At 46.7% G+C, this 24,858-nt stretch overlaps 2 protein-coding genes and 1 long non-coding RNA gene across 5 annotated transcripts; all 3 read right to left on the reverse strand.

The window, feature by feature from the left end:
* Positions 1–1,524: 1,524 nt before the first annotated feature.
* Positions 1,525–24,588, reverse strand: LOC112236592 (protein LYRIC-like). The gene is made up of 11 exons (XM_042295047.1): positions 24,144–24,588; positions 23,671–23,760; positions 22,791–22,875; positions 15,042–15,197; positions 14,225–14,272; positions 13,890–14,057; positions 6,054–6,131; positions 5,829–5,900; positions 5,476–5,723; positions 2,762–2,855; positions 1,525–2,479 (listed from the first exon to the last, which is right to left on the reverse strand). The coding sequence occupies exons 1-11, from the start codon at positions 24,483–24,485 to the stop codon at positions 2,406–2,408; spliced, it is 1,455 nt and encodes a 484-aa protein (XP_042150981.1). The 5' UTR covers positions 24,486–24,588; the 3' UTR covers positions 1,525–2,405.
* On the reverse strand, positions 4,391–5,416 carry LOC121839025. Of its 3 annotated transcripts, none has more exons than XR_006078539.1 (4): positions 5,363–5,416; positions 4,898–4,981; positions 4,606–4,857; positions 4,391–4,568 (listed from the first exon to the last, which is right to left on the reverse strand). It is a non-coding gene; the product is annotated as an uncharacterized LOC121839025 (long non-coding RNA). The 3 variants fall into 3 exon arrangements; XR_006078537.1 differs by lacking the exon at positions 5,363–5,416 and adding an exon at positions 5,027–5,353; XR_006078538.1 differs by lacking the exon at positions 5,363–5,416 and adding an exon at positions 5,027–5,353 and having other exon boundaries at positions 4,606–4,829; positions 4,870–4,981.
* LOC112236593 lies at positions 8,603–10,661 on the reverse strand. The gene has a single exon (XM_024405190.2). It carries the CDS (start codon positions 10,272–10,274, stop codon positions 9,609–9,611), a length of 666 nt encoding a protein of 221 aa, XP_024260958.1. The 5' UTR covers positions 10,275–10,661; the 3' UTR covers positions 8,603–9,608.
* Positions 24,589–24,858: the final 270 nt, after the last annotated feature.

Raw genomic sequence — 24,858 nt, forward strand, 5'->3', positions numbered from 1 at the left:
TGATACCTTTAAAATGACTGACATGAATTAAAGCTGCTCCACATCTCATCTTCAGTACCTCCCCACCCACCTCTCCCTTATCAGCACATCGACTTCCAACTAAAGTCACAACCAGGAATTACACTTCACATTCAACTAAACGGTCTTTTTAAAAAACAATCATGAAAAGACAAAGATAACATATAGGATCCAGCCTGACAGTGCAATCAATCCCAGAAAAATGACACATTAGGAAAAGCCCTTGTGTTCTGTACATATGGCACAGCCTTTTCCCACCAGATAGGATGGAAGAAAAGAGGTTAAGATAAGAACCCTCTCATACACAGCAGAGCACAAAGCTACTGGTGTCTAAGTACTTCCTGTCTCATACTGGTGTCTGGAAGTACTTCCTGTCATACTTTCTCTACTGGTGTCTAAGTACTTAATGTCTTATACTGGTGTCTGGAAGTACTTAATATCTCATACTGGTGTCTAGAAGTACTTCATGTCATTCTGTCCCTACTGGTGTCTGGAAGCACTTCATGTCATACTGTCTCTACTGGTGTCTAAGTACTTAATGTCTTATACTGGTGTCTGGAAGTACTTAATATCTCATACTGGTGTCTGGAAGTACTTAATATCTCATACTGGTGTCTGGAAGTACTTCCTGTCATACTGTCTCTACTGGTGTTTAAGTACTTCATGTCTCATACTGGTGTCCGGAAGTACTTCATGTCTCATACTGTCTCTACTGGTGTTTAAGTACTTCATGTCATACTGTCTCTACTGGTGTCTAAGTACTTCATACCTTCACCCCTCTTTATACTTCAATTGGTCCATATTTAAGCTAGGACCCCGGTACACAGGCGGGAGGTGGGGGCGACACTGTACCAGCTAGCTAGGACCCCGGTACACAGGCGGGAGGTGGACGACACTGTACCAGCTAGCTAGGACCCCGGTACACAGGCGGGAGGTGGACGACACTGTACCCAGCTAGCTAGGACCCCGGTACACAGGCGGGAGGTGGGGGGCGACACTGTACCAGCTAGCTAGCTAGGACTCCGGTACACAGGCAGGAGGTGGGGGGCGACACTGTACCAGCTAGCTAGCTAGGACTCTGGTACACAGGCAGGAGGTGGGGGTGACACTGTACCAGCTAGCTAGCTAGGACTCTGGTACATAGGTGGGAGGTGGGGCGACACTGTACCAGCTAGCTAGCTAGGACTCTGGTACATAGGTGGGAGGTGGGGCACACACTGTACCAGCTAGCTAGCTAGGACTCTGGTACACAGGCATGAGGTGGGGACACACACACTGTACTAGCTAGCTAGCTAGGACTCTGGTACACAGGCAGGAGGTGGGGACACACACACTGTACCAGCTAGCTAGCTAGGACTCTGGTACACAGGCAGGAGGTGGGGACACACACACTGTACCAGCTAGCTAGCTAGGACTCTGGTACACAGGCAGGAGGTGGGGGCGACACTGTACCAGCTAGCTAGCTAGGACACAGGCCACTGTACCAGCTAGCACAGGCGGGAGGTGGGGGCGACACTGTACCAGCTAGCTAGCTAGGACCCCGGTACACAGGCGGGAGGTGGGGCGACACTGTACCAGCAGCTAGCTAGGACTCTGGTACACAGGCAGGAGGTGGGGGCGACACTGTACTAGCTAGCTAGGACTCTGGTACACATGCAGGAGGTGGGGGCGACACTGTACCAGCTAGCTAGCTAGGACTCTGGTACATAGGTGGGAGGTGGGGCGACACTGTACCAGCTAGCTAGCTCGGACTCCGGTACACAGGTGGGAGGTGGGGCGACACTGTACCAGCTAGCTAGCTAGGACTCTGGTACACAGGCAGGAGGTGGGGGGGCGACACTGTACTAGCTAGCTAGCTAGGACTCTGGTACACAGGCATGAGGTGGGGACACACACACACTGTACTAGCTAGCTAGCTAGGACTCTGGTACACAGGCAGGAGGTGGGGACACACACACTGTACTAGCTAGCTAGCTAGGACTCTGGTACACAGGCAGGAGGTGGGGGGCGACACCGTACCAGCTAGCTAGCTAGGACTCCGGTACACAGGTGGGAGGTGGGGCGACACTGTACCAGCTAGCTAGCTAGGACTCCGGTACACAGGCTACTTTTGAATAATTCACAAACTTCTACCTCACCGCAAGTTAACAACCTCCCTCCTAAACCCCCTATTCCACTTCAGTGTAGCATTTAGTGTAATAGGTTAGGGGACTGGTCCCCTGATAGGACCAGTCCCCAGCTAAATGAGCTGTTCTCTCTTTTTTGGGGATATTTAAAAAGTACAGTCAAACTATTCTGTATAAAAGTCTGTACTTGCAAATGATTGATTGCATTTATAACACATTGAACAATCCTTTTGCATAATAATTCATGTGGGTTCTTGTTTCTTAACTTCCTGTCTCTTTCCGGCTCTTCTTCTTCTGGGACGGCTTGGGAGCATCGAAGCTCGGGTCGGATATTTCTGAAGAGAAAAGAATGGACAATGTGTCAAAAACAGAAATACATTATATTTATTATGGAAAAGCAAGTCAGCAGTAGTGACACCAACCATTGTGAAGCCAAACTATTTTCTTACAATGAGAGAGATCTGATCTGCCTTCTGTTCAGTGTTGATACACATGAGTAGCAACACACTGACTGTCCCAAAATGGCACCCTATTTAGAAAGTAGTGCGCTATAAAAGGGAATAGGGTGCCATTTTGGACGTAAACTATGGTTAAGGTTGCTACTACTAGTATCTTACTCTGTGAGGACGGCTGGGAGATGGACTGTTTGGTCCCTGCTGGGGGAAGTGCTGAACTCTCCACTGGTGTGACTGTCATGCTGTCAGAGGTCACCTGTACAGAGAAGGAGAAGTCACACCTGGTTACACAACACACCATAGTCAAGGGGCTGAGTCCCAAATAGCACCCTTTATAGTGTACTACTTTTGACCAGGGGTCTTGGTTAAAAACACTGCACTACTGTATATAGGGAATAGGCTGCAAATATGACCAGCAACACATCTTTCACATCCTGTTTCAACTGCTCAAGACGTTACAATGTTACAGGACACTGGAAATACAACACATCATTCACATCCTGTTTCAACTGCTCAAGACGTTACAATGTTACAGGACACTGGAAATACAACACATCATTCTCTGTCATGTAGAATACTAGATATTCATTACAGCTTTCTTAGCCATTTGGGATGCAGACACGTCTGTCACCTGGCCTGTAGCACCACACGTCTGTCACCTGGCCTGCAGCACCACACGTCTGTCACCTGGCCTGCAGCACCACACGTCTGTCACCTGGCCTGCAGCACCACACGTCTGTCACCTGGCCTGCAGCACCACACGTCTGTCACCTGGCCTGCAGCACCACACGTCTGTCACCTGGCCTGCAGCACCACACGTCTGTCACCTGGCCTGCAGCACCACACGTCTGTCACCTGGCCTGCAGCACCACACGTCTGTCACCTGGCCTGCAGCACCACACGTCTGTCACCTGGCCTGCAGCACCACACCTGTCACCTGGCCTGCAGCACCACACGTCTGTCACCTGGCCTGCAGCACCACACGTCTGCCACCTGGCCTGTAGCACCACACGTCTGTCACCTGGCCTGCAGCACCACACGTCTGCCACCTGGCCTGTAGCACCACACGTCTGCCACCTGGCCTGTAGCACCACACGTCTGTCACCTGGCCTGTAGCACCACACGTCTGTCACCTGGCCTGTAGCACCACACGCCTGTCACCTGGCCTGTAGCACCACACGTCTGTCACCTGGCCTGTAGCACCACACGTCTGTCACCTGGCCTGTAGCACCACACGTCTGTCACCTGGCCTGTAGCACCACACGTCTGTCACCTGGCCTGTAGCACCAGACGTCTGTCACCTGGCCTAGCACCAGACGTCTGTCACCTGGCCTGTAGCACCACACGTCTGTCACCTGGCCTGTAGCACCAGACGCCTGTCACCTGGCCTGTAGCACCAGACGTCTGTCACCTGGCCTGTAGCACCAGACGTCTGTCACCTGGCCTGTAGCACCACACGTCTGTCACCTGGCCTGTAGCACCACACGTCTGTCACCTGGCCTGTAGCACCACACGCCTGTCACCTGGCCTGTAGCACCACACGTCTGTCACCTGGCCTGTAGCACCACACGTCTGTCACCTGGCCTGTAGCACCACACGTCTGTCACCTGGCCTGTAGCACCACACGTCTGTCACCTGGCCTGTAGCACCACACGTCTGTCACCTGGCCTGTAGCACCACACGTCTGTCACCTGGCCTGTAGCACCACACGTCTGTCACCTGGCCTGTAGCACCACACGTCTGTCACCTGGCCTGTAGCACCACACGTCTGTCACCTGGCCTGTAGCACCACACCTGTCACCTGGCCTGTAGCACCACACGTCTGTCACCTGGCCTGTAGCACCACACGTCTGTCACCTGGCCTGTAGCACCACACGTCTGTCACCTGGCCTGTAGCACCACACGTCTGTCACCTGGCCTGTAGCACCACACGTCTGTCACCTGGCCTGTAGCACCACACGTCTGTCACCTGGCCTGTAGCACCACACTGTCACCTGGCCTGTCACCTGGCCTGTAGCACCACACGTCTGTCACCTGGCCTGTAGCACCACACGTCTGTCACCTGGCCTGTAGCACCACACGTCTGTCACCTGGCCTGTAGCACCACACGTCTGTCACCTGGCCTGTAGCACCACACGTCTGTCACCTGGCCTGTAGCACCACACGTCTGTCACCTGGCCTGTAGCACCACACGTCTGTCACCTGGCCTGTAGCACCACACGTCTGTCACCTGGCCTGTAGCACCACACGTCTGTCACCTGGGCTGTCACCTGGCCTGTAGCACCACACGTCTGTCACCTGGCCTGTAGCACCACACGTCTGTCACCTGGCCTGTAGCACCACACGTCTGTCACCTGGCCTGTAGCACCACACGTCTGTCACCTGGCCTGTAGCACCACACGTCTGTCAGCACCACACGTCTGTCACCTGGCCTGTAGCACCACACGTCTGTCACCTGGCCTGTAGCACCACACGTCTGTCACCTGGCCTGTAGCACCACACGTCTGTCACCTGGCCTGTAGCACCACACGTCTGTCACCTGGCCTGTAGCACCACACGTCTGTCACCTGGCCTGTAGCACCACACGTCTGTCACCTGGCCTGTAGCACCACACGTCTGTCACCTGGCCTGTAGCACCACACGTCTGTCACCTGGCCTGTAGCACCACACGTCTGTCACCTGGCCTGTAGCACCACACGTCTGTCACCTGGCCTGTAGCACCACACGTCTGTCACCTGGCCTGTAGCACCACACGTCTGTAACCTGGCCTGTAGCACCACACGTCTGTCACCTGGCCTGTAGCACCACACGTCTGTCACCTCAGCCTGTAGCACCACACGTCTGTCACCTGGCCTGTAGCACCACACGTCTGTTACCTGGCCTGTAGGACCACCTTCCTCAGCTTTTTTCTTCCTATTCTTCTTCTTCTTGGACCTGGCAGCCCCCCCGGCAGAGTCATCCTTCTCCTTGTCATCGTCTGACCCCTGTGCCCCCTGGGGGTGGTTGGGTGCAGTGTCCTGGGGCGGGGGGCCGGGGGCCTCTACCACCGGGGGTCCCTCATAGTTCCCCCACAGCTCCGTAGGGGCGTTCCAGTCTGAGCTGGGGTCCGCTGCTGCAATACCGCCTGGAAACAGAACAGAGAAAATACCAGTTACATATCGTACCCACCCAGTGAAGGCAGAAATCACAGCACAGTTGCTATATTTACTCTAAATTAATTGTTTCTTACTTAATCCTGACCACTCATCAGAAGGAGAGGGGCATTCCCACTGCAGCTCAGAGGCAGGATGGGTGATGTGCTCTGGAGGAGAGAGACAGAGAGAGAGAGAGAGAGAGACAGAGACAGAGACAGAGAGAGAGACAGAGAGAGAGACAGAGAGCATCTTAGCCTTCCTCAAACCATACAAAATAGTCCATTCTACAGTCCCTGACATCAGTAATAAGTGTTAATCACCTATAGTCTTCAGTCCAAGTACAGAGGGTAATGTGTTTAGTTCATTCTTCATCCTCCCATCAACCCCACTCCACGACCCTGGAAGGAATAAACCAATAGACTGTTGTTATCACAGAACATCCAGAAAAACACAAAAGCTTCGAAATTCAGTTGGCATTCTCAAATCCATCTAACAGATGGAAACGTTAAGAGGCCGATTCAGACTTCTGAATGTACCGTTCGTACACACGTCTCAGTATTTGGTATTCAGACTTCTGAATGTACCGTTCGTACACACGTCTCATTATTTGGTATTCAGACTTCTGAATGTACCGTTCGTACACACTTCTCATTATTTGGTATTCAGACTTCTGAATGTACCGTTCGTACACACGTCTCAGTATTTGGTATTCAGACTTCTGAATGTACCGTTCGTACACACTTCTCATTATTTGGTATTCAGACTTCTGAATGTACCGTTCGTACACACTTCTCAGTATTTGGTATTCAGACTTATGAATGTATACCTTTCGTACACACGTCTCAGTATTTGGTATTCAGACTTACCTTATAGTACCACAGTATCACAGTATGAGTCATAATACCCATAAAACCTAGCAGTCAAACAGGGCAATTTTTCGAATCGTTTATTGCAGTATTTGTTATTCCCATATGGAATTTTAGAAACCCTTGTAGGTTTACCTTGGCGTGGCGTTTTGATAACCATGTAAATCTCTCTGGGACAAGGTGACTTTTATTATAATATCCGCTTATAATTAACCCACCCCCCAAAATGAAACGCTAATTAGCTGCTAATGTGGCTAACAAATGCCATGATGATCTGGACGAGACTGACGAATCGAGACAAAGGGAAGAATCTCTGGATTAACTATCTAATGTTAGCTAACTGTAGTGTGACGTTTCCCAGCGAGAAAACCAAATAAACTATCTCAAACAGAAGAGGGAACTAACAGAATCATCAACAACCAAAATGAAACAGGTGTGTGTGTGGGGGGTTCTAGGGGAGGTTCTGAAAGGTACTCATGGGGGTGGGGGTCCACTGAAAGATGACTAGCAACAACAACTGGGACCTAAAAGACACCCACCATTACACTAAATTTTCCCAATAAGAGGAAAACAATTAAAACCCACACCAAGGACACAAACAAAAAAGTGGGGCAAAATGAAAACAATGAAGATCAGATAAAGGATTTTTAAAATTGTATTTTTTATAAGACAACTGAAGCACTGGGCCATCCACTCATCCACTCTTAAATATCACCTGGGCCAGCAAAGGTGTAACACATACTGACTAACGAGGTAACACCAAATCTGTGCGCCCTACGTGCTAATGTCCAACCTCGAAATATAAATGGAAAAACCAAAGACTAACAGTAGTAAAGATTAAATAGGATAAATTGCTTTAAAAATGTACAATTCTGTTAACAGTCTTTTGTAAGTTTTAATTGACAAAATACCTGTTAGCAAAGGTGTCAGGAGCTTGCAGGGATTTGTAGTTTTGCATGATGTTTACTTTGATGCTAATTAGCATTTGTCAAATCAGAGTAAATAGAGACGAATATATTGATAGAAGTCACCTTGTCCTCAATTTACATGGTTATCAAAACATCACTCTACACGAAACACAGCCCTTATTTTAAATGTTTCTAAAAATCCCCTATGGTGGGGATGGTGGGAAAACGATTGGAACCATTTCCGTTTGACCACTAGGTTTTATGGGTATTATGACACATCTACTGTGGGGCTCAATTCAGTCGTGTAACATGCCTTGTAGGTGTGGCTACCTTGTCCACTCTGAATAAATGTAATTTAACGAAAGTCATCTAAATAAGTGTCTCCAGTTCAGCACCAAATGGTAGATTGAAAAATACTCTGATTGTGTAGATTATTTAGGTTTAGTTAAGTATTTAAACTGGCCTGGAAAGGCTTCACACAAAATAAAGAAAATGGTGGTTTGATTCATTCAGTTCTTCAACCCATGGTAATGTTGGAAGATTAGTGTACATAGAATTATAACAGGGAGAACACTGTACAAAACTAGGTTATACCCTCGTCTATTGCCTGCACTAATCATGGAACTGTGTGATGACACAGCCAACTATTGCGCCATGCGTCGGGTTCAAACTGTTAGGTTTTGAGCTGCGCTGCATAATTATTTAATTAGCCGACATGTCTTTTATATCAATATTATCAACTGGTACTAATGATTCTCAGCAACACGGCTGTGACAGCGTTCAAAGGAAGCAAACGATATGGTGGGCTATACCAACTGATGGGAACAAGGGTATTAAATGGAATGATAAGGTAGGCTCTGCCAAATAATGGGAACCAACAGCACAACATTTGATGTTATTGACCATAACCTGTTTGGCTTTTCAACCTTAGCCGTAACTAGCCAGGTACAGTGCATTCTTGGTTATTGTCCAGCCATGTGGTCCAGTGCTGCAAAGAAGGACTGAGTTAAGGTGCTTCTGGCCCAGAACAGAGCGGCAGGTCTTGCTCTTCATTGTAATCAGAGGACTGATATTAATACTATGCTGCCAGTGTCTCTTGGCTAAGAGTTGAGGGGAGACTGACTGCATCACTTCATGTTTTAATAAGGAACAATGTGTTGGAAATTCCAGGTTATTTGCAGAGTCAACTTACACACAGCACTGACACACACCGTACTGACCTCCATATGCATTACAGTGCATATTTTAACAGCAAGTTAAACGCCTTCACATCAATAATCCTCAAGGCATGATCTCCATGTTCACAAGATGTATTGAGTTGAAACAGCATGAAACTGAGACAAAGACAATAATGTCTGCATAAACCAATGTAATCTGTCCTAAAATACAAACTAGATATGAATGTAACCTGATATTTTGCTCACACTGACAACAAGTAAAAGCTAGGCTAACATACTGTAGCAATTAAGCTAGTGCTGTCCATCTATTCCACAAAGTACACATACACATCCAAATAATGCTCTGAAAGGAAAGATGTATGCAAAAGGAATGAAAATACTAAATGATAAAGCTTCCTAAGGCATACAACGTAATGGATGGACGAAGATCGTAAGCAGACAACGGAAACAGCACTCTGAGCTCTACATGAGGCAACAATGAACAACTTCCTCCTAACAGGTCTATTTTCTCAGTAAAGGAAAATACTCCAGATCAACACTAGGGGGAGCTAAATTCAAGGTTAGTAATATAGGTAAGTATTAGAACTGATAACCACTGATAACTATGGAATGTCCATATAAGAGAACTTGTTTGTTTAGACCTCTGGAGGGAGGAGCAGGACCGTCTCTGTGACGGGCCTAATAAAGAACTTAGTTCCTTCTTGCTTGCAGAGTCTAACCTCGACTTTACCATCCTTGCCGGGGAAGACCTGAGTTACCAGTCCAACAGGCCATTCATTCACTTGTTTGTCTTTGAGGAGGACAATGCTTCCAGGCTCAAGGTTGGGCTGGTTTGACTGCCACTTCCTTCTTATCTGAAGTGAAGACAGGTATGGTTTCCTCCACCTATCCCAGAAGGTATTTGCAAGATGTTGAACCTGAAGTCACTGCCGCTTAAAGAGGTCCTTGGCTCCATAGTCGCCAGCAGGACTCGAAGGGATACTCACTTTCTGTGTGAGGAGAGCAGCAGGTGTAAGTATGAGGGGGTCATCTGGATCTGTAGAGACTGGAACCAGAGGTCTGGCATTGATGATGGCAGCCACTTCTGCCAACAGAGTAATGAGCGTTTCGTGATTTAGCGTTGAATGACCCTGTTGGAGGAACACAGCAAGGAGAATCCTGGATTCTACACCAATCATCCTCTCCCAGGCACCACCCATGTGAGAGGCATGTGGGGGTTTGAATATCCAGATGCAGCCCTGTTCTGACAGGTAGGTATCCACCGAGTCGTTGTTGATGTTCGAGGGGATCTTATGTTCCTTGCAGGCCCCAATGAAATTGGTCCCACGGTTGGAATGAATCTGCTTTGCTGGGCCTTGGATCGAGAAGAAACCCCTCAGGGCGCTGATAAAGCTTGATGTATCCAATGACTCAAGGACTTCAATATTAACGGCTCTCACGCTCATACAGGTGAATATGACGGCCCACCACTTACTGTGGGCGAGGCCTCTTGTCTGGCGAGAGGCAACGGTCCATGGACCAAACACATCCAGTCCGAAATGGGTGAACGGAGGTTCGGTGGAAAGACGATCAGCAGGAAGGCTGGCCATCTTCTGTGCCTAAGGAGGACAGCGAAGTCTCCGACAGGTGATACTGGTGGATGATGCTGTTCACGCACCTTTCACCGCCAACTATCCAAAGACCGGTTGTACGGATGGCTCCCTCTGTGAAAAGGCATCCCTGATGTTGGATCCGTTTGTGTCTCACCAGTAAAGTTGCGACGTGATGTTTCCCTGGGATGATCAGGGGGTTCTTCTCGTCATGTCCATGTTTTGCTTCTGTGATGCGACCCCCAACTCTCAGCAGGCCGTCTTTTATAAGTTTTATTTTTTTAACCTTGATTTTATTTATTTTTTATTTTACCTTTATTTTACTAGGCAAGTCAGTTAAGAACAAATTCTTATTTTCAATGACGGCCTAGGAACAGTGGGTTAACTGCCTGTTCAGGGGCAGAACGACAGATTTGTACCTTGTCAGCTTGGGGATTCGAACTTGCAACCTTTCGGTTACTAGTCCAACGCTCCAACCACTAGGCTACCCTGCCGCCCAATGGATCTAAGGCTCTCAGAGAGCTTTCGTAAGGAATTTTTTCCTGGTTCCTGATCCACTCAAACTCTCTTGGATTGATTTCCTCTTGGACTGTCTGTATGACGATATCCTTTGACTGAGAGCATCTGTCTGGTGTGCATGCTGTCTGACAGTAGTGCCAGCCCTTACAGTTGCTGTTTTTTCCCGCAATAGTGTTGATAAAGAGACGAGGGACGTGGACGAGGTGAGTGATGGCACGAGTCGGCGACTTCCACGTGGAGAACCTTGAAAAGCGTAAGGAAGTTGTTCCAAGTTGATCGCACTCCTCGGTATGTGAAGAGCTTCTCATCTTCGGCTACCTTGAAGGTGAAAGTATCGGTCCTGAGGGCCCAGTTGAGCCCCAAGCAGCACTGCATAGGCAGACATGGCCTATTATGACCCATCCGAGGTCAAACTTCTTGGTGTAAGGTAAGTCATGGGACCCATTAATTTGCTTGCGCACCTTGTAGACTCTGGTAATGTCTCTTCCAAGAAGGAGCATGATGAGAGCCTTGGGTTCGAGTTCTGGGATGAGGTGAGCATGGTGGAGCGCTACGTCTGGAGTTGGTTTCTCAAATCGGGTGTTCTGGATCTCATTACACTCGATGAGAGTTGGCAGCGGAAGACTGACTTGCCCATCCATAGATTCTACCTGGTAGCCGTTGGCTCTTCTTCCAACTGTCTCCATCACTCCAGCGCAGGTCTTAAGAGAGTAGGGAGAGCTGGGGCCTTGTACCAATGATCTGTTGCTTTGCTCGTCGAGGATGGTATAGAATTTCACTGCTCTCTCTCGGTTGCCTGTTGGGTAGATTTTGACAAGGCAGATCTTAGAGCAAGACCTGTCGGTGAGTTTCCTACCGCAGACTTGCGTACACTGAGACGTTACGTCGAAAGGAGGTGTGAGCTCTCTCTCCCCACTGTGCTTTGTAGGAAGGTCTGCTTTTTGACCCAGGGGCTGGTCCTGGATGAAGGGCGGTAAAAACCCACAACTTAGGATAGGGAGTAAAAAGAATATGGAGCAAAACCAACAGGGAAAACCAAAACTCAGACTTCTTTCAACCTTATATAGCTTGAGCATTAATTCACACCTCAGCTGATGTGAAGTGTAGCTCTCCCCAACATCTCTCACGCTCCAATGGAGCACTGGGCTGGGCCAGCCACTCCTAAATAGCACCTGGGCCAACACAGGTGAAACACCTTCCCACTAACAAGAAGGCAGACAGCACAGGTGTAACGCATACTGACTGACGAGGTGACAATGTGCTAAAATGCTATACATGCTAAAATGCTATATGTGCTAAAATGCTATACGTGCTAAAATGCTATACATGCTAAAAGTCCAACCTCTTAAAAAAAATAAAAAATAAAACTTTAACAGGACCAAGATGATGACTCCACCATCCAAACCCAAGCCTAGGTTACCTTCAGTGTCCTATCCCCAGGTGGGTTAGGGTTAAGCCCAGTAGGTTACCTTCAGTGACCTGTACCCAGGTAGGGTTAGGGTTAAGCCCAGTAGGTTACCTTCAGTGTCCTGTACCCAGGTAGGGTTAGGGTTAAGCCCAGTAGGTTACCTTCAGTGTCCTGTACCCAGGTAGGGTTAGGGTTAAGCCCAGTAGGTTACCTTCAGTGTCCTATCCCCAGGTGGGTTAGGGTTAAGCCCAGTAGGTTACCTTCAGTGTCCTATCCCCAGGTGGGTTAGGGTTAAGCCCAGTAGGTTACCTTCAGTGTCCTATCCCCAGGTGGGTTAGGGTTAAGCCCAGTAGGTTACCTTCAGTGTCCTATCCCCAGGTGGGTTAGGGTTAAGCCCAGTAGGTTACCTTCAGTGTCCTATCCCCAGGTGGGTTAGGGTTAAGCCCAGTAGGTTACCTTCAGTGTCCTGTACCCAGGTAGGGTTAGGTGTGCCCAGGTAGGGTTAGGTGTGCCCAGGTAGGGTTAGGTGTGCCCAGGTAGGGTTAGGTGTACCCAGGTAGGGTTAGGTGTGCCCAGGTAGGGGGTTAGGGGGTTAAGCCCAGTAGGTTACCTTCAGTGTCCTGTACCCAGGTAGGGTTAGGTGTGCCCAGGTAGGGTTAGGGTTAAGCCCAGTAGGTTACCTTCAGTGTCCTGTACCCAGGTAGGGTTAGGTGTGCCCAGGTAGGGTTAGGTGTGCCCAGGTAGGGTTAGGTGTACCCAGGTAGGGTTAGGGTTAAGCCCAGTAGGTTACCTTCAGTGTCCTGTACCCAGGTAGGGTTAGGGTTAAGCCCAGTAGGTTACCTTCAGTGTCCTGTACCCAGGTAGGGTTAGGGTGCCCAGGTTAGGGTGTAAGCCCAGGTAGGTTACCTTCAGTGTGTGCCCAGGTAGGGTTACCTTCAGTGTGCCCAGGTAGGGTTACCCAGGTAGGGTTAGGTGTGCCCAGGTAGGGTTAGGTGTACCCAGGGTAGGGTTAGGGTAGGGTTAAGCCCAGTAGGTTACCTTCAGTGTCCTGTACCCAGGTAGGGTTAGGTGTGCCCAGGTAGGGGGTTAAGCCCAGTAGGTTACCTTCAGTGTCCTGTACCCAGGTAGGGTTAGGTGTGCCCAGGTAGGGTTAGGTGTGCCCAGGTAGGGTTAGGGTACCCAGGTAGGGTTAGGTTAAGCCCAGTAGGTTACCTTCAGTGTCCTGTACCCAGGTAGGGTTAGGTGTGCCCAGGTACCCAGGGTTAGGGTTAAGCCCAGTAGGTTACCTTCAGTGTCCTGTACCCAGGTAGGGTTAGGTGTGCCCAGGTAGGGTTAGGTGTGCCCAGGTAGGGTTAGGTGTGCCCAGGTAGGGTTAGGTGTGCCCAGGTAGGGTTAGGGTTAAGTCCCCAGTAGGTTACCTTCAGTGTCCTGTACCCAGGTTAGGTGTGGTTAGGTGTGTTAGTAGGTTACCTTCAGCCCAGGTAGGGTTAGGGTTAGGGTAGGTTAAGCCCAGGTAGGGTAGGGTTAAGCCCAGGTAGGGTTAGGGTTAAGCCCAGGTAGGGTTAGGGTTAAGCCCAGGTAGGGTTAGGTGTGCCCAGGTAGGGTTAGGTGTGCCCAGGTAGGGTTAGGTGTGCCCAGGTAGGGTTAGGTGTGCCCAGGTAGGGTTAGGTGTAAGCCCAGTAGGTTACCTTCAGTGTCCTGTCTCCAGGTGGGTTCAGATTTCAAGTGTCGGGGTCCTTTAGGGATGGCCGGCCACTTCTCCCCGTCTGAAGAGCATATATGGGTGGGCAGCTTCATGGAGATATCTGGCCACCCTCCACCATTCACTGACGGCTCCTCTCTCCAGCTGGTGGACACTAGAGGGAGGGAGACATGTTATCCTTCCATGGACACACTCAGCTGGATGCAACAAGCTGTGTTCTTCACAGGAAAGGACCATCCAGAATAAAATATGTCTGTACAGGATTGAACAGTTCAGTTATTGACGGGACAAGAATCAGACCAGGAGACAGCGTTACTTTACCTGGTGTCGTGAAAGAATCTCCTTTCCCAGGCCTCAGGTGCAAGGGCTCTAAGGGGGAAGAGAAGACACTGTCTCAATGGAGAGAACAAACTAAAGAGCCCTCCCCAGGAGATCACATAACACTGGAGCCCTCCCCAGGAGATCACATAACACTGGAGCCCTCCCCAGGAGATCACATAACACTGGAGCCCTCCCCAGGAGATCACATAACACTGGAGCCCTCCCCAGGAGATCACATAACACTGGAGCCCTCCCCAGGAGATCACATAACACTGGAGCCCTCCCCAGGAGATCACATAACACTGGAGCCCTACTCAGGAGATCACATAACACCGGAGCCCTACTCAGGAGATCACATAACACTGGAGCCCTCCTCAGGAGACCACATAACACCGGAGCCCTCCCCAGGAGATCACATAATACCGGAGCCCTACCCAGGAGATCACATAATACCGGAGCCCTACTCAGGAGAGGAGTGAAAGGAGTTTCAGGTGTTCAAACCCAACTAAAAAGGGAGCGAAATATGACATGCTTCGGAATAAACTGGCCCTATAAACGGCTTCATACACATACGTCTCTGTTCAATGTAGTACATTTTTTAACTACACACCGGTACATATCCTTGAGAGCCTCTGGCACACTTTGTGAAGACAAAAGACACAGTGAGTCAGTGCTATAGGGTTGCAAGCTCTCAGTAACTTTCCCAAAATGCCCAGAGTCACAGATTTCCTATTTATTCCTTACTGATTCTGATGATCTTCCAACCAGGATTTCTGGGAGACATGGGAAAGTTACCAGCCTAATACAGATGGCATACCTCTGTTCTTCCTGTTGACCGTGGCGGTGAGAGGAGGCTGTTCCACCTGGCGTTGAGGTACCGGCACCCCCTCCGGGCTTCCTGACCCGTCAGGCCCCTTCTCCTTCCTCTTCTGCTGCCGCTTCTCCCGGTTACTCACCTTAGTCTCCCACGCACCTGGAAGAGAGAGCAGGGGTTTGGTTTCTTTAAATCTACTAGGATTATAAATGTTGTTGCACCTGGAAGAGAGAGCAGGGGTTTGGCTTCTTTAAATCTACTAGGATTATAAATGTTGTTGCACCTGGAAGAGAGAGCAGGGGTTTGGCTTCTTTAAATCTACTAGGATTATAAATGTTGTTGCACCTGGAAGAGAGAGCAGGGGTTTGGCTTCTTTAAATCTACTAGGATTATAAATGTTGTTGCACCTGGAAGAGAGAGCAGGGGTTTGGCTTCTTTAAATCTACTAGGATTATAAATGTTGTTGCACCTGGAAGAGAGAGCAGGGGTTTGGCTTCTTTAAATCTACTAGGATTATAAATGTTGTTGCACCTGGAAGAGAGAGCAGGGGTTTGGCTTCTTTAAATCTACTTTAAATCTACTAGGATTATAAATGTTGTTGCACCTGGAAGAGAGAGCAGGGGTTTGGCTTCTTTAAATCTACTAGGATTATAAATGTTGTTGCACCTGGAAGAGAGAGCAGGGGTTTGGCTTCTTTAAATCTACTAGGATTATAAATGTTGTTGCACCTGGAAGAGAGAGCAGGGGTTTGGCTTCTTTAAATCTACTAGGATTATAAATGTTGTTGCACCTGGAAGAGAGAGCAGGGGTTTGGCTTCTTTAAATCTACTAGGATTATAAATGTTGTTGCACCTGGAAGAGAGAGCAGGGGTTTGGCTTCTTTAAATCTACTAGGATTATAAATGTTGTTGCACCTGGAAGAGAGAGCAGGGGTTTGGCTTCTTTAAATCTACTAGGATTATAAATTGTTGTTTCATCTCCCTACCTTTAAGAGATCTGGGGTGAATCTTCCCCTAGGTAAAGATGTAGGATCAGCTTCCCCTCCCACATTTTAACATTGAGGGTATTTGCGCCGAGACTGATTTTCCATTTCAAATGTATGCCAAATAAAAAAAATGATTTCGAAGTTTAACAAACCATAAAACTCTATGCACAAGGACTACTTATAACATTTTCCAAAAACATGTACTGAAAGAGCTGTGCATTTGCAAAAGCTGTGCATTTGGTAACAGAATTTCAGTAAAATCACACAAAAAGTTGTGTCCACGTTTTCCAAAAACTCTTAAATATCTACTCTGGATTAAGATAAAAAATGTCTGCAGAAATAAATGGGGTGTCAGCTATGACATGACACATTGAAAAAAATCTATTTTGGGTTAATGAACTACAGTAAGTGAAGTATACCCAGTAGCAGACTAGTGGTAACGGAGCGTGGATCCTTGATCTGAACTAAACAGAAATCCATAATTACAGATATGAATATCATTCTCTTAATGGTGATGTATCCTAAATAGATACACTAAAAAAAGGAAGAAATACACAATATCCTCCTTTGCATATTTTGGTATTTTTCTACACACTGGCTATTATTTTAATGAGCCCAAACACAACCAAATTTGGTTGGTCCGGACCAAATCTGAACCAATCATAGACTTCCATGTTTCTCAAGTTTGGATATCAAAGCATAGTAGATTAGACTACAGTCCAGTACTAGTGTTGTCATGATATCAGAATTTTTACTTCGATACCAGGTTTAAATATCATGATACCTGATACCATCATGACATAAAAACAAAGGCGTATTAGCCAAAAAGTCCCAGAATTACACTTTATCCAGACAGATAATCTCAGCTACTGCGCTGTTCAATATCAAATCAAATGTATTTATATAGCCCTTCGTACATCAGCTGATATCACACCACTAGGCTACCCTGCCGCACCAACAATACAGGTTAACACACATTCAATAGGAGTATGAATGCATCGAGTTAGTCAGCTTGTTTTAGCTGGTATCATGGGGCTATAGATGACAAACAACCCCTTAGCATTAGCCAATAAAATCCATCCTAACTGTAAGAGAACATATGTTATTGTACTGATTAACATTTGCATAGAAGAAGCTCTCTTTTATAAAACTTGTGCACTGTTTCTAAGAAAGTAATGACGTTATTCACGAGGCAGAACGACATGAGGCAGAACGACATGAGGCAGAACATGGTTGTGGAATCTAGTGGAAACCAGACGGGAAGCGAGGCAGAACGACATGAGGCAGAACGTGGCTGTGGAATCTAGTGGAATCCAGACGGGAAGCGAGCAGAACGTGGCTGTGGAATCTAGTGGAATCCAGACGGGAGGCGAGGCAGAACGTGGCTGTGGAATCCAGACGGGAAGCGAGGCAGAACGACATGAGGCAGAATGTGGCTGTGGAATCTAGTGGAAACCAGACGGGAAGCGAGGCAGAATGTGGCTGTGGAATCTAGTGGAAACCAGACGGGAAGCGAGCAGAACGTGGCTGTGGAATCTAGTGGAATCCAGACGGGAGGCGAGGCAGAACGTGGCTGTGGAATCCAGACGGGAAGCGAGGCAGAACGACATGAGGCAGAATGTGGCTGTGGAATCTAGTGGAAACCAGACAGGAGGCGAGGCAGAACGTGGCTGTGGAATCCAGACGGGAGGCGAGGCAGAACGTGGCTGTGGAATCTAGTGGAAACCAGAGGCAGAACGTGGCTGTGGAAACCAGACGGGAGGCGAGGCAGAACGTGGCTGTGGAATCTAGTGGAAACCAGACGGGAGGTGAGGCAGAACGTGGCTGTGGAAACCAGACGGGAGGTGAGGCAGAACGTGGCTGTGGAATCTAGTGGAAACCAGACAGGAGGCGAGGCAGAACGTGGCTGTGGAATCTAGTGGAAACCAGACGGGAGGCGAGGCAGAACGTGGCTGTGGAAACCAGACGGGAGGCGAGGCAGAACGTGGCTGTGGAATCTAGTGGAAACCAGATGGGAGGCGAGGCAGAACGTGGCTGTGGAATCTAGTGGAAACCAGATGGGAGGCGAGGCAGAACGTGGCTGTGGAATCTAGTGGAAACCAGACGGGAGGTGAGGTAGACAAAGACGTGATTAATAAAGTTTTGGGGACAATCAGCTTTGAAATCAGTATATTTTGCACTATGGTTAGCATATCACAAACCAAGTAGTAGGGTAGTGAATTAATGTTAGCGTCAGCTAGCAAGGGAAGCCAGCCTCCAATTAAAGCTGGAAGCTCCTATAGGGCAGCACACAATGGGCCCAGCGTCGTCCGGATTTGGGTTAGGCCGTCATTGTAAATAAGGACGTGTTCTAAAACTGACTTGCCTAGTTAAAAAGGTTACATTTATTTTTTTTAAATATTAAAATACTGGTACCTCTTGCATTCTATTGTTGTGTTGCAAACAATAATGAACAGCTTCAACATTTCTACATGCCGTGTTAAATTATTAAAGTATGTTGACTTTTGTGCAGCATGAGTGCGGAGCAGGGGAGAACGACTGTCCCTCCTCATTGAAGCCAAAGTTCAAGGTCGACCGCTAAATGTAAATACATTCATCAGGTCATGATCTATGGATTTCACAACTGGGAATACAGACCTGCATCTTTAGGTCACAGTTAACTTTAAAAAGTAGGGGTGTGGATCAGAAAACCAGTCAGTATCTGGTGTGACCACCATTTGCCTCACGCAGCATGACATGTCTCCTTCTCATAGAGTTGATCAGGTAGTTGATTGTGGTCTGTGGAATGTTGTTCCACTCCTCTTCAAATGTCTGTGTGAAGTTGCTGTATATTGGCGGGAACTGGAACATGTGGTTGTAGACGTCAATCCAGAGCATCCCAAACATGCTCAATAGGTGACATGTCTGGTGAGTATGCAGGCCGTGGAAGAACTGGGACATTTTATTCATGTGCATGTATGGCCTTTTCAAGTTTTATGTGTGCTTATTATTATTATTTTTAAAGGTAAAATTAATAATGCTGAAACCTGATGTGATAACTTGGGACATGGGGCCGTACATTATCATGCTGAAACATGAGGTGATGGCTGCCGATGAATGGCACGGCAATGGGCCTCAAGATCTCATCACGGTATCTGTGTGCATTCAATTGGATTTTATCGATGGCAATTTATGTTCGTTGTCAGTAGCTTATGCCTGCCCACACCGTAACCCCACCATGGGGAACTCTGTTCACAACGTTGACATCAGCAAACTGCTCAACCACACGAAGCCATACACGCTGTCTGCCATCTGCCTGGTACAGTTGAAACCGAGATTCATCCTTGAAGAGCACACTTCCCCATTTGACAGAAGTACCAGACATAAATTCTAGTACTGCACCTTTTTTTTTGTATCAAAAGTGCATTAGTTTCAGCATACTGTAAAAAACTGTTCAGTCCAGTCCACTAGTGTACTCAACTCATGTGCTCTACATTAAAGTACTCTTACTTTACTGTGTTGTCCAAACTTGTGAACCCAACTGTGGTTTGTGACTACTTTTATTTCCCATTGTAGAAAATGTAAAATTGCAGAAATGCCGTTACCAATTTCCTAACAGAATTTAGTTTTAATCACTTAATTCATAAACAAATTTGATATCAAACAAATGAATTGATAGGTTCTTTACTTATTACTTCTGTGAACTTTCATTATCCTCCTTCATGAGGGAGATTTGTTTTAAATATCTTAAATATGTTGGCTTTTGGTAATGGAATTTCAAAACACAAGGCAATGTTTCTTAAAATGTACATAAGGCAAAAAAATGTCAAACTAAATATAAAAGTGTTCATATTAGTTGGCAGAGGTCTGTACGTCAACATTATTGTGTTTATTTATACCTTCTTAGACTTCAGGTAGATGTTTCCTTTTCCTGTTTGACCAGAAATCAAAGCATTTGCTTCTTCCTATTTTTTAGGTTGGAAATGTAAAATACAGGGCATTGGGAAAGTATTCAGACACCTGGACTTTTTCCACATTTTGTTACGTTACAACCTTATTATAAAAGGGATTCAATATTTTTTCCCACCAATCTACACACAACACACCATAATGACAAAGCAAAAAAAGGTTCTTAGAAATTTTTGTAAATGTATTAAAAATAACTGAAAAAAAAAAATCCCATTTACATAAGTATACAGTCACTTTACTCAGTACTTTGTTGATTAACCTTTGACAGCGATTACAGTCTTGAGTCTTCTTGAGTATGACACGACCAAGCTTGGCACACATGTAGCCTAGTGGTTAGAGTGTTGGGCAAGTAACTGAAAGGTTGCTGGATCGAGCTAACAAGGTAAAAATCTGTCGTTCTGGCACTGAGCAAGGCAGTTCCCTGTTCCCCGGGCACCGAAGCCGCACCTCCCCGGTTCAGAGGGGTTGGGTTAATTGCGGAAGACACATTTCAGTTGAAGGCATTCAGTTGTTCAACTGACTAGGTATCTCCCTTTCCCTGTATTTGGGGAGTTTCTCCCATTCTTCTCTGCAGATCCTCTCATGCTGTCAGGTTTGGAGGGGAGCGTCGCTGCCCAGCTATTTTTAGCTCTCTCCAGAGATATTCGATCAGGTTCAAATCTGGGCTCTGGCTGGGCACTGCCAATTTTGCAGGTTTTCCTACTTACAAAGCATGTAGAGGTCTGTATTTTTTTTAATCATAGGTACACTTCAACTGTGAGAGACGGAATCTAAAACAAAAATCCAGAAAATCACATTGTATGATTTTTAAGTAATTAATTTGCAAGAAATTTCTGTCATAGTTGAAGTGTACCATTGATGAAAATTACAGGCCTCATATTTTTAAGTGGGAGAACTTGCACAATTGGTGGCTGACTAAATACTTTTTTGCCCCACTGTATATAAATATATATATATAAATAAATGTTAAAACATTTCTAAAAACCTGTTTTCGCTTTGTCATGACAGGGTATTGTGTGTAGATTAATGATTTTATATATTTTTAAATAAGTCTGTAAAGTAACAAAATGTGGAAAAGGGAAGGGGTCTGAATACTTTGCGAATGCACAGTATATACACACACACTTTAATTTCTCACAAATACAAACAATCATAGCTTTCATTTGTCATGTTGGTGTCCTTTTACATGGAAATGACCTGAACTGATCCAAGATCAGCATCTATGGGAAACATCACCCCCCCACCCCCTGACCACCTTTATACATCTCTTAATGAAAAAGATGATACCTACAGAACTAGAAGCATAGCTTGATAACCTTTTTAAGTGTGATTTTTAAAGGTTTTAATGAATGTCATCATACAGATATCCAACTTATAGTTGCATAGCCTTAATTACTGCTTGGCCTACATGGACATTTATACACAGCTAGATGTTACAAAGGTCAAGGTCAAATGACATCAATCATTAAAAACTTCTTAGGGACTGGTTGTAATTCTGAGTGTCCCCAAGATGGCAGCAGTGTATGTGCAATGTTTCAGATGGATAACTTGGAGTATGACTGATCCTCAAGACTTTATGTGAAGTCCACGGGTACATTTGGGCAAATCGTGAAGGCGACATTCGCATTCATATTCCATTTTTCTGCAAGAATATCGTCAAATCTGTATACTTGGACTTTGATTTAGCTTTCCCAGTATTAGTAGCCATATAAGTTCAACATTTGCAAAACAACCCGTTTTCATAACTTTGGTTGGTAAGGTTGGTAGCTACATTTTATGACATATACATGGTTTTCGGGTACTCCCGTAAAGCCCAGCTCATTGGCTATCTAGCTAGCTTTGTTTGACCCCGATTGGTGCTTATTTGACAAAGATTGCCGTTCAAGTGATGGCTGCCCGCATCATTGTCGTGCCATGAAGTCGTCGCTCTCTGACCAAATATGATGTCCTATAGGATATACTACACCCCTAATGAAATAGTGAAGTCTGGTTACCTTCTAGGATCTCTGAGGAATAGATACAAACATGATTTGACTCGTTCAAACAACGTTTAGGGTTAGATTTTCACAGACTCCCTTCTTTGCAAATTGAACGAGTGGAAAAACAAAATCGATTGTGCATGCTGTATAGACCTTTTTAGGATATGAAAAATGATTTTATCTAACAAAAATACACTTCATGTTATCTCTGGGACCCTTTGGATGATAAATCAGAGCAAGAGTTCAGAATGTAAGTACACATTTTACCTTCAGAGGTGAATTTATCAAACCTATCTGGGTGAAAACTTTTGTTGTTAGGAGCTCTCCTCAAACAATAGCATGGCATTTTTTCACAGTATTAGCTACTGTAAATTGAACAGTGCAGTTATATTAACAAGAATTTAAGCTTTCAGACGATATATAGACACATATGTACAGACGTTTGATGTTTCTCTAAAATCGGTGATCTTGACACAACGAGCTGAATGGCCAAACAACTGCCACTTTCCAGATGAAGTTTGGAAGTCCTGGACTGGACCAGAACCATTAGTCATAACCTCTCACCCATCTGACTAAGCAAGTTCAGTTGGACACTAGGTTTGCATCCCAAATTACACCCTAGTCCCCATATAGTGCACTATGTAGGGAATAGGGTACCATTTGAGACTTGTCCTGTGTGTCACTGCCTAATCCCCTAACAATGCCATTATGGCCTCATACAAGGGTCGTCTACGGCACAGTCTAAATGAAATCAGTAGAATTCTGCAGGATACATTTAGCTACAAGGGTTTAAAGAAGTCAACCAAGGTGACGGGTTCATACAGGGGTTAAGGGTCATACCATCATCAGGCTCTTTGCCATCGCCAGCAGAAACCCTCTTGGCTGGTTTAACCTCGGGTTTGGCTTTCTTCTTGGTTTTCTTCACCTATTCAATTAAAGACAACAAAAAGTCAAACTTTCAAAAAGTGCAAGCAATATTAGTCCTTATGGTCATTCACTGGTAATGGGTTACTGAAATGATTTATATATACACACACTAGATGAATGATGGGGTGCTGTGTTGAAGCCACCGTGTCTCCTTCGGCACAAAGCAATAGAAATGCATTCATTAAAATGTGGAGACAGGGCTTTCATCAACTCTAACTACTGTGGAGACAGGGCTTTCAACAATTCTAACTACTGTGGAGACAGGGCTTTCATCAATTCTAACTACTGTGGAGACAGGGCTTTCATCAATTCTAACTACTGTGGAGACAGGGCTTTCATCAATTCTAACTACTGTGGAGACAGGGCTTTCATCAATGCGAACTACTGTGGAGACAGGGCTTTCATCAACGCTAACTACTGTGGAGACAGGGCTTTCATCAATGCTAACTACTGTGGAGACAGGGCTTTCATCAACGCTAACTACTGTGGAGACAGGGCTTTCATCAACGCTAACTACTGTGGAGACAGGGTTTTCATCAACTCTAACTACTGTGGAGACAGGGCTTTCATCAATTCTAACTACTGTGGAGACAGGGCTTTCATCAACTCTAACTACTGTGGAGACAGGGCTTTCATCAACGCTAACTACTGTGGAGACAGGGCTTTCATCAACTCTAACTACTACAGATGCAAGGATCGCTTAGCCTTTTGGAATTGGATAAATACATTCCCCTCTTGTCATCCAAAATAGACTTTCAGAAGACTTAAAAATATGTTATTGTTAGGTACAAACCTCAGTTGTAATCTCTGGGGAAGGTTTGGTAATTTCTTCTGTCACTTCCTCCTGAGGCTCTGGAACTGTTCGTCCATTATACTGAGCCTTCTGTTGAGAGAGAAACGACAACATGTGAACTATTTCTGAAGCCGTGTATGAGTGACAAATAACATGATAAACCAAGACATCAGGCAGGCGGTGATCAGACAAGCTATCATTAACCAGCCAGGCAGCTTACTACCGCAAACTAGCTAAATTGACTAGTTAGTTAAACTTGCATGTCTTAGTACTAGTTAGGTGATTTATGATTCACATGGAATTGAAAGCAAACTAACATTACATGAGAATACGACGACTCATACTAACGAAGAGAGCTATCTACAAGGTAAACTTTCAAAACAAAGATCTTAGAAATGGTTTCGATATTCAGCTAGCTAGTTTGCCAGTGCCACGACAATGGCCATTTACAACTGGCTAATATGTGAAGCTACCTTTTCAGTAGATTTCTTTTTAGTCTTTTTATTTTGTGCCTCGGGCTTCACAATCTTATTCACTTGGGCCTTGAGGGAATCACCACTGTCTTGTGTAACCGGAGCTCCTAGCTTTTTCCCACCGAAGAGTCCGCTACAGACCGCGGCCCACGACAGGACCAGCAGCCCCACCGCGGCCGCCGCGGAGAGAATCGCCCATGACGGGTACAGCTCAGGCGTCAGTCCCAATTCCACCCCAAACTCCGATCGGATATATCCCTCCCCGGTGGACAACAGCTCTCTGAGACGACTGGATATCAATTCGGCTTGCTCAATAGCTGAAGTTTGCCAGTCCGTTGCCATCTTCTCAAAGCGCCAGCTAGCATGTAGCTTAGCCACTGCTAGCACCACTAACTTGTTAGCGACCGCTGCTAGCTGGGGGAGGGGCTTGGACGGACTGACGAGCTGTTTACAGGGCGGCGGGGCGGGCGGCGGGGAGGGGCTTGGACGGTCTGACGAGCTGTTTACAGGGCGGCGGGGCGGGGCGGGCGGCGGGGAGGGGCTTGTACCGTCTGACGAGCTGTTTACAGGGCGGCGGGGCGGGCGGCGGGGAGGGGCTTGGACGGTCTGACGAGCTGTTTACAGGGCGGCGGGGCGGGGCGGGCGGCGGGGAGGGGCTTGTACCGTCTGACGAGCTGTTTACAGGGCGGCGGGGCGGGCGGCGGGGAGGGGCTTG

Source organism: Oncorhynchus tshawytscha, linkage group LG13, assembly GCF_018296145.1.
Source record: "Oncorhynchus tshawytscha isolate Ot180627B linkage group LG13, Otsh_v2.0, whole genome shotgun sequence".
In the NCBI taxonomy this organism is placed as follows: Eukaryota; Metazoa; Chordata; class Actinopteri; order Salmoniformes; family Salmonidae; genus Oncorhynchus; species Oncorhynchus tshawytscha.

Coding starts and splice junctions, on each gene's coding strand:
- LOC112236592 (XM_042295047.1), bottom strand. CDS start 24,485: ATGGCAACGGACTGGCAAACTTCAGCTATTGAGCAAGCCGAATTGATA. Junction 22,876..23,670: donor CCCCAGAGATTACAACTGAG/GTTTGTACCTAA, acceptor TTAATTGAATAG/GTGAAGAAAACCAAGAAGAA. Junction 2,856..5,475: donor AAGGTGGTCCTACAGGCCAG/GTAACAGACGTG, acceptor TTCTCTGTACAG/GTGACCTCTGACAGCATGAC.
- LOC112236593 (XM_024405190.2), bottom strand. CDS start 10,274: ATGGCCAGCCTTCCTGCTGATCGTCTTTCCACCGAACCTCCGTTCACC.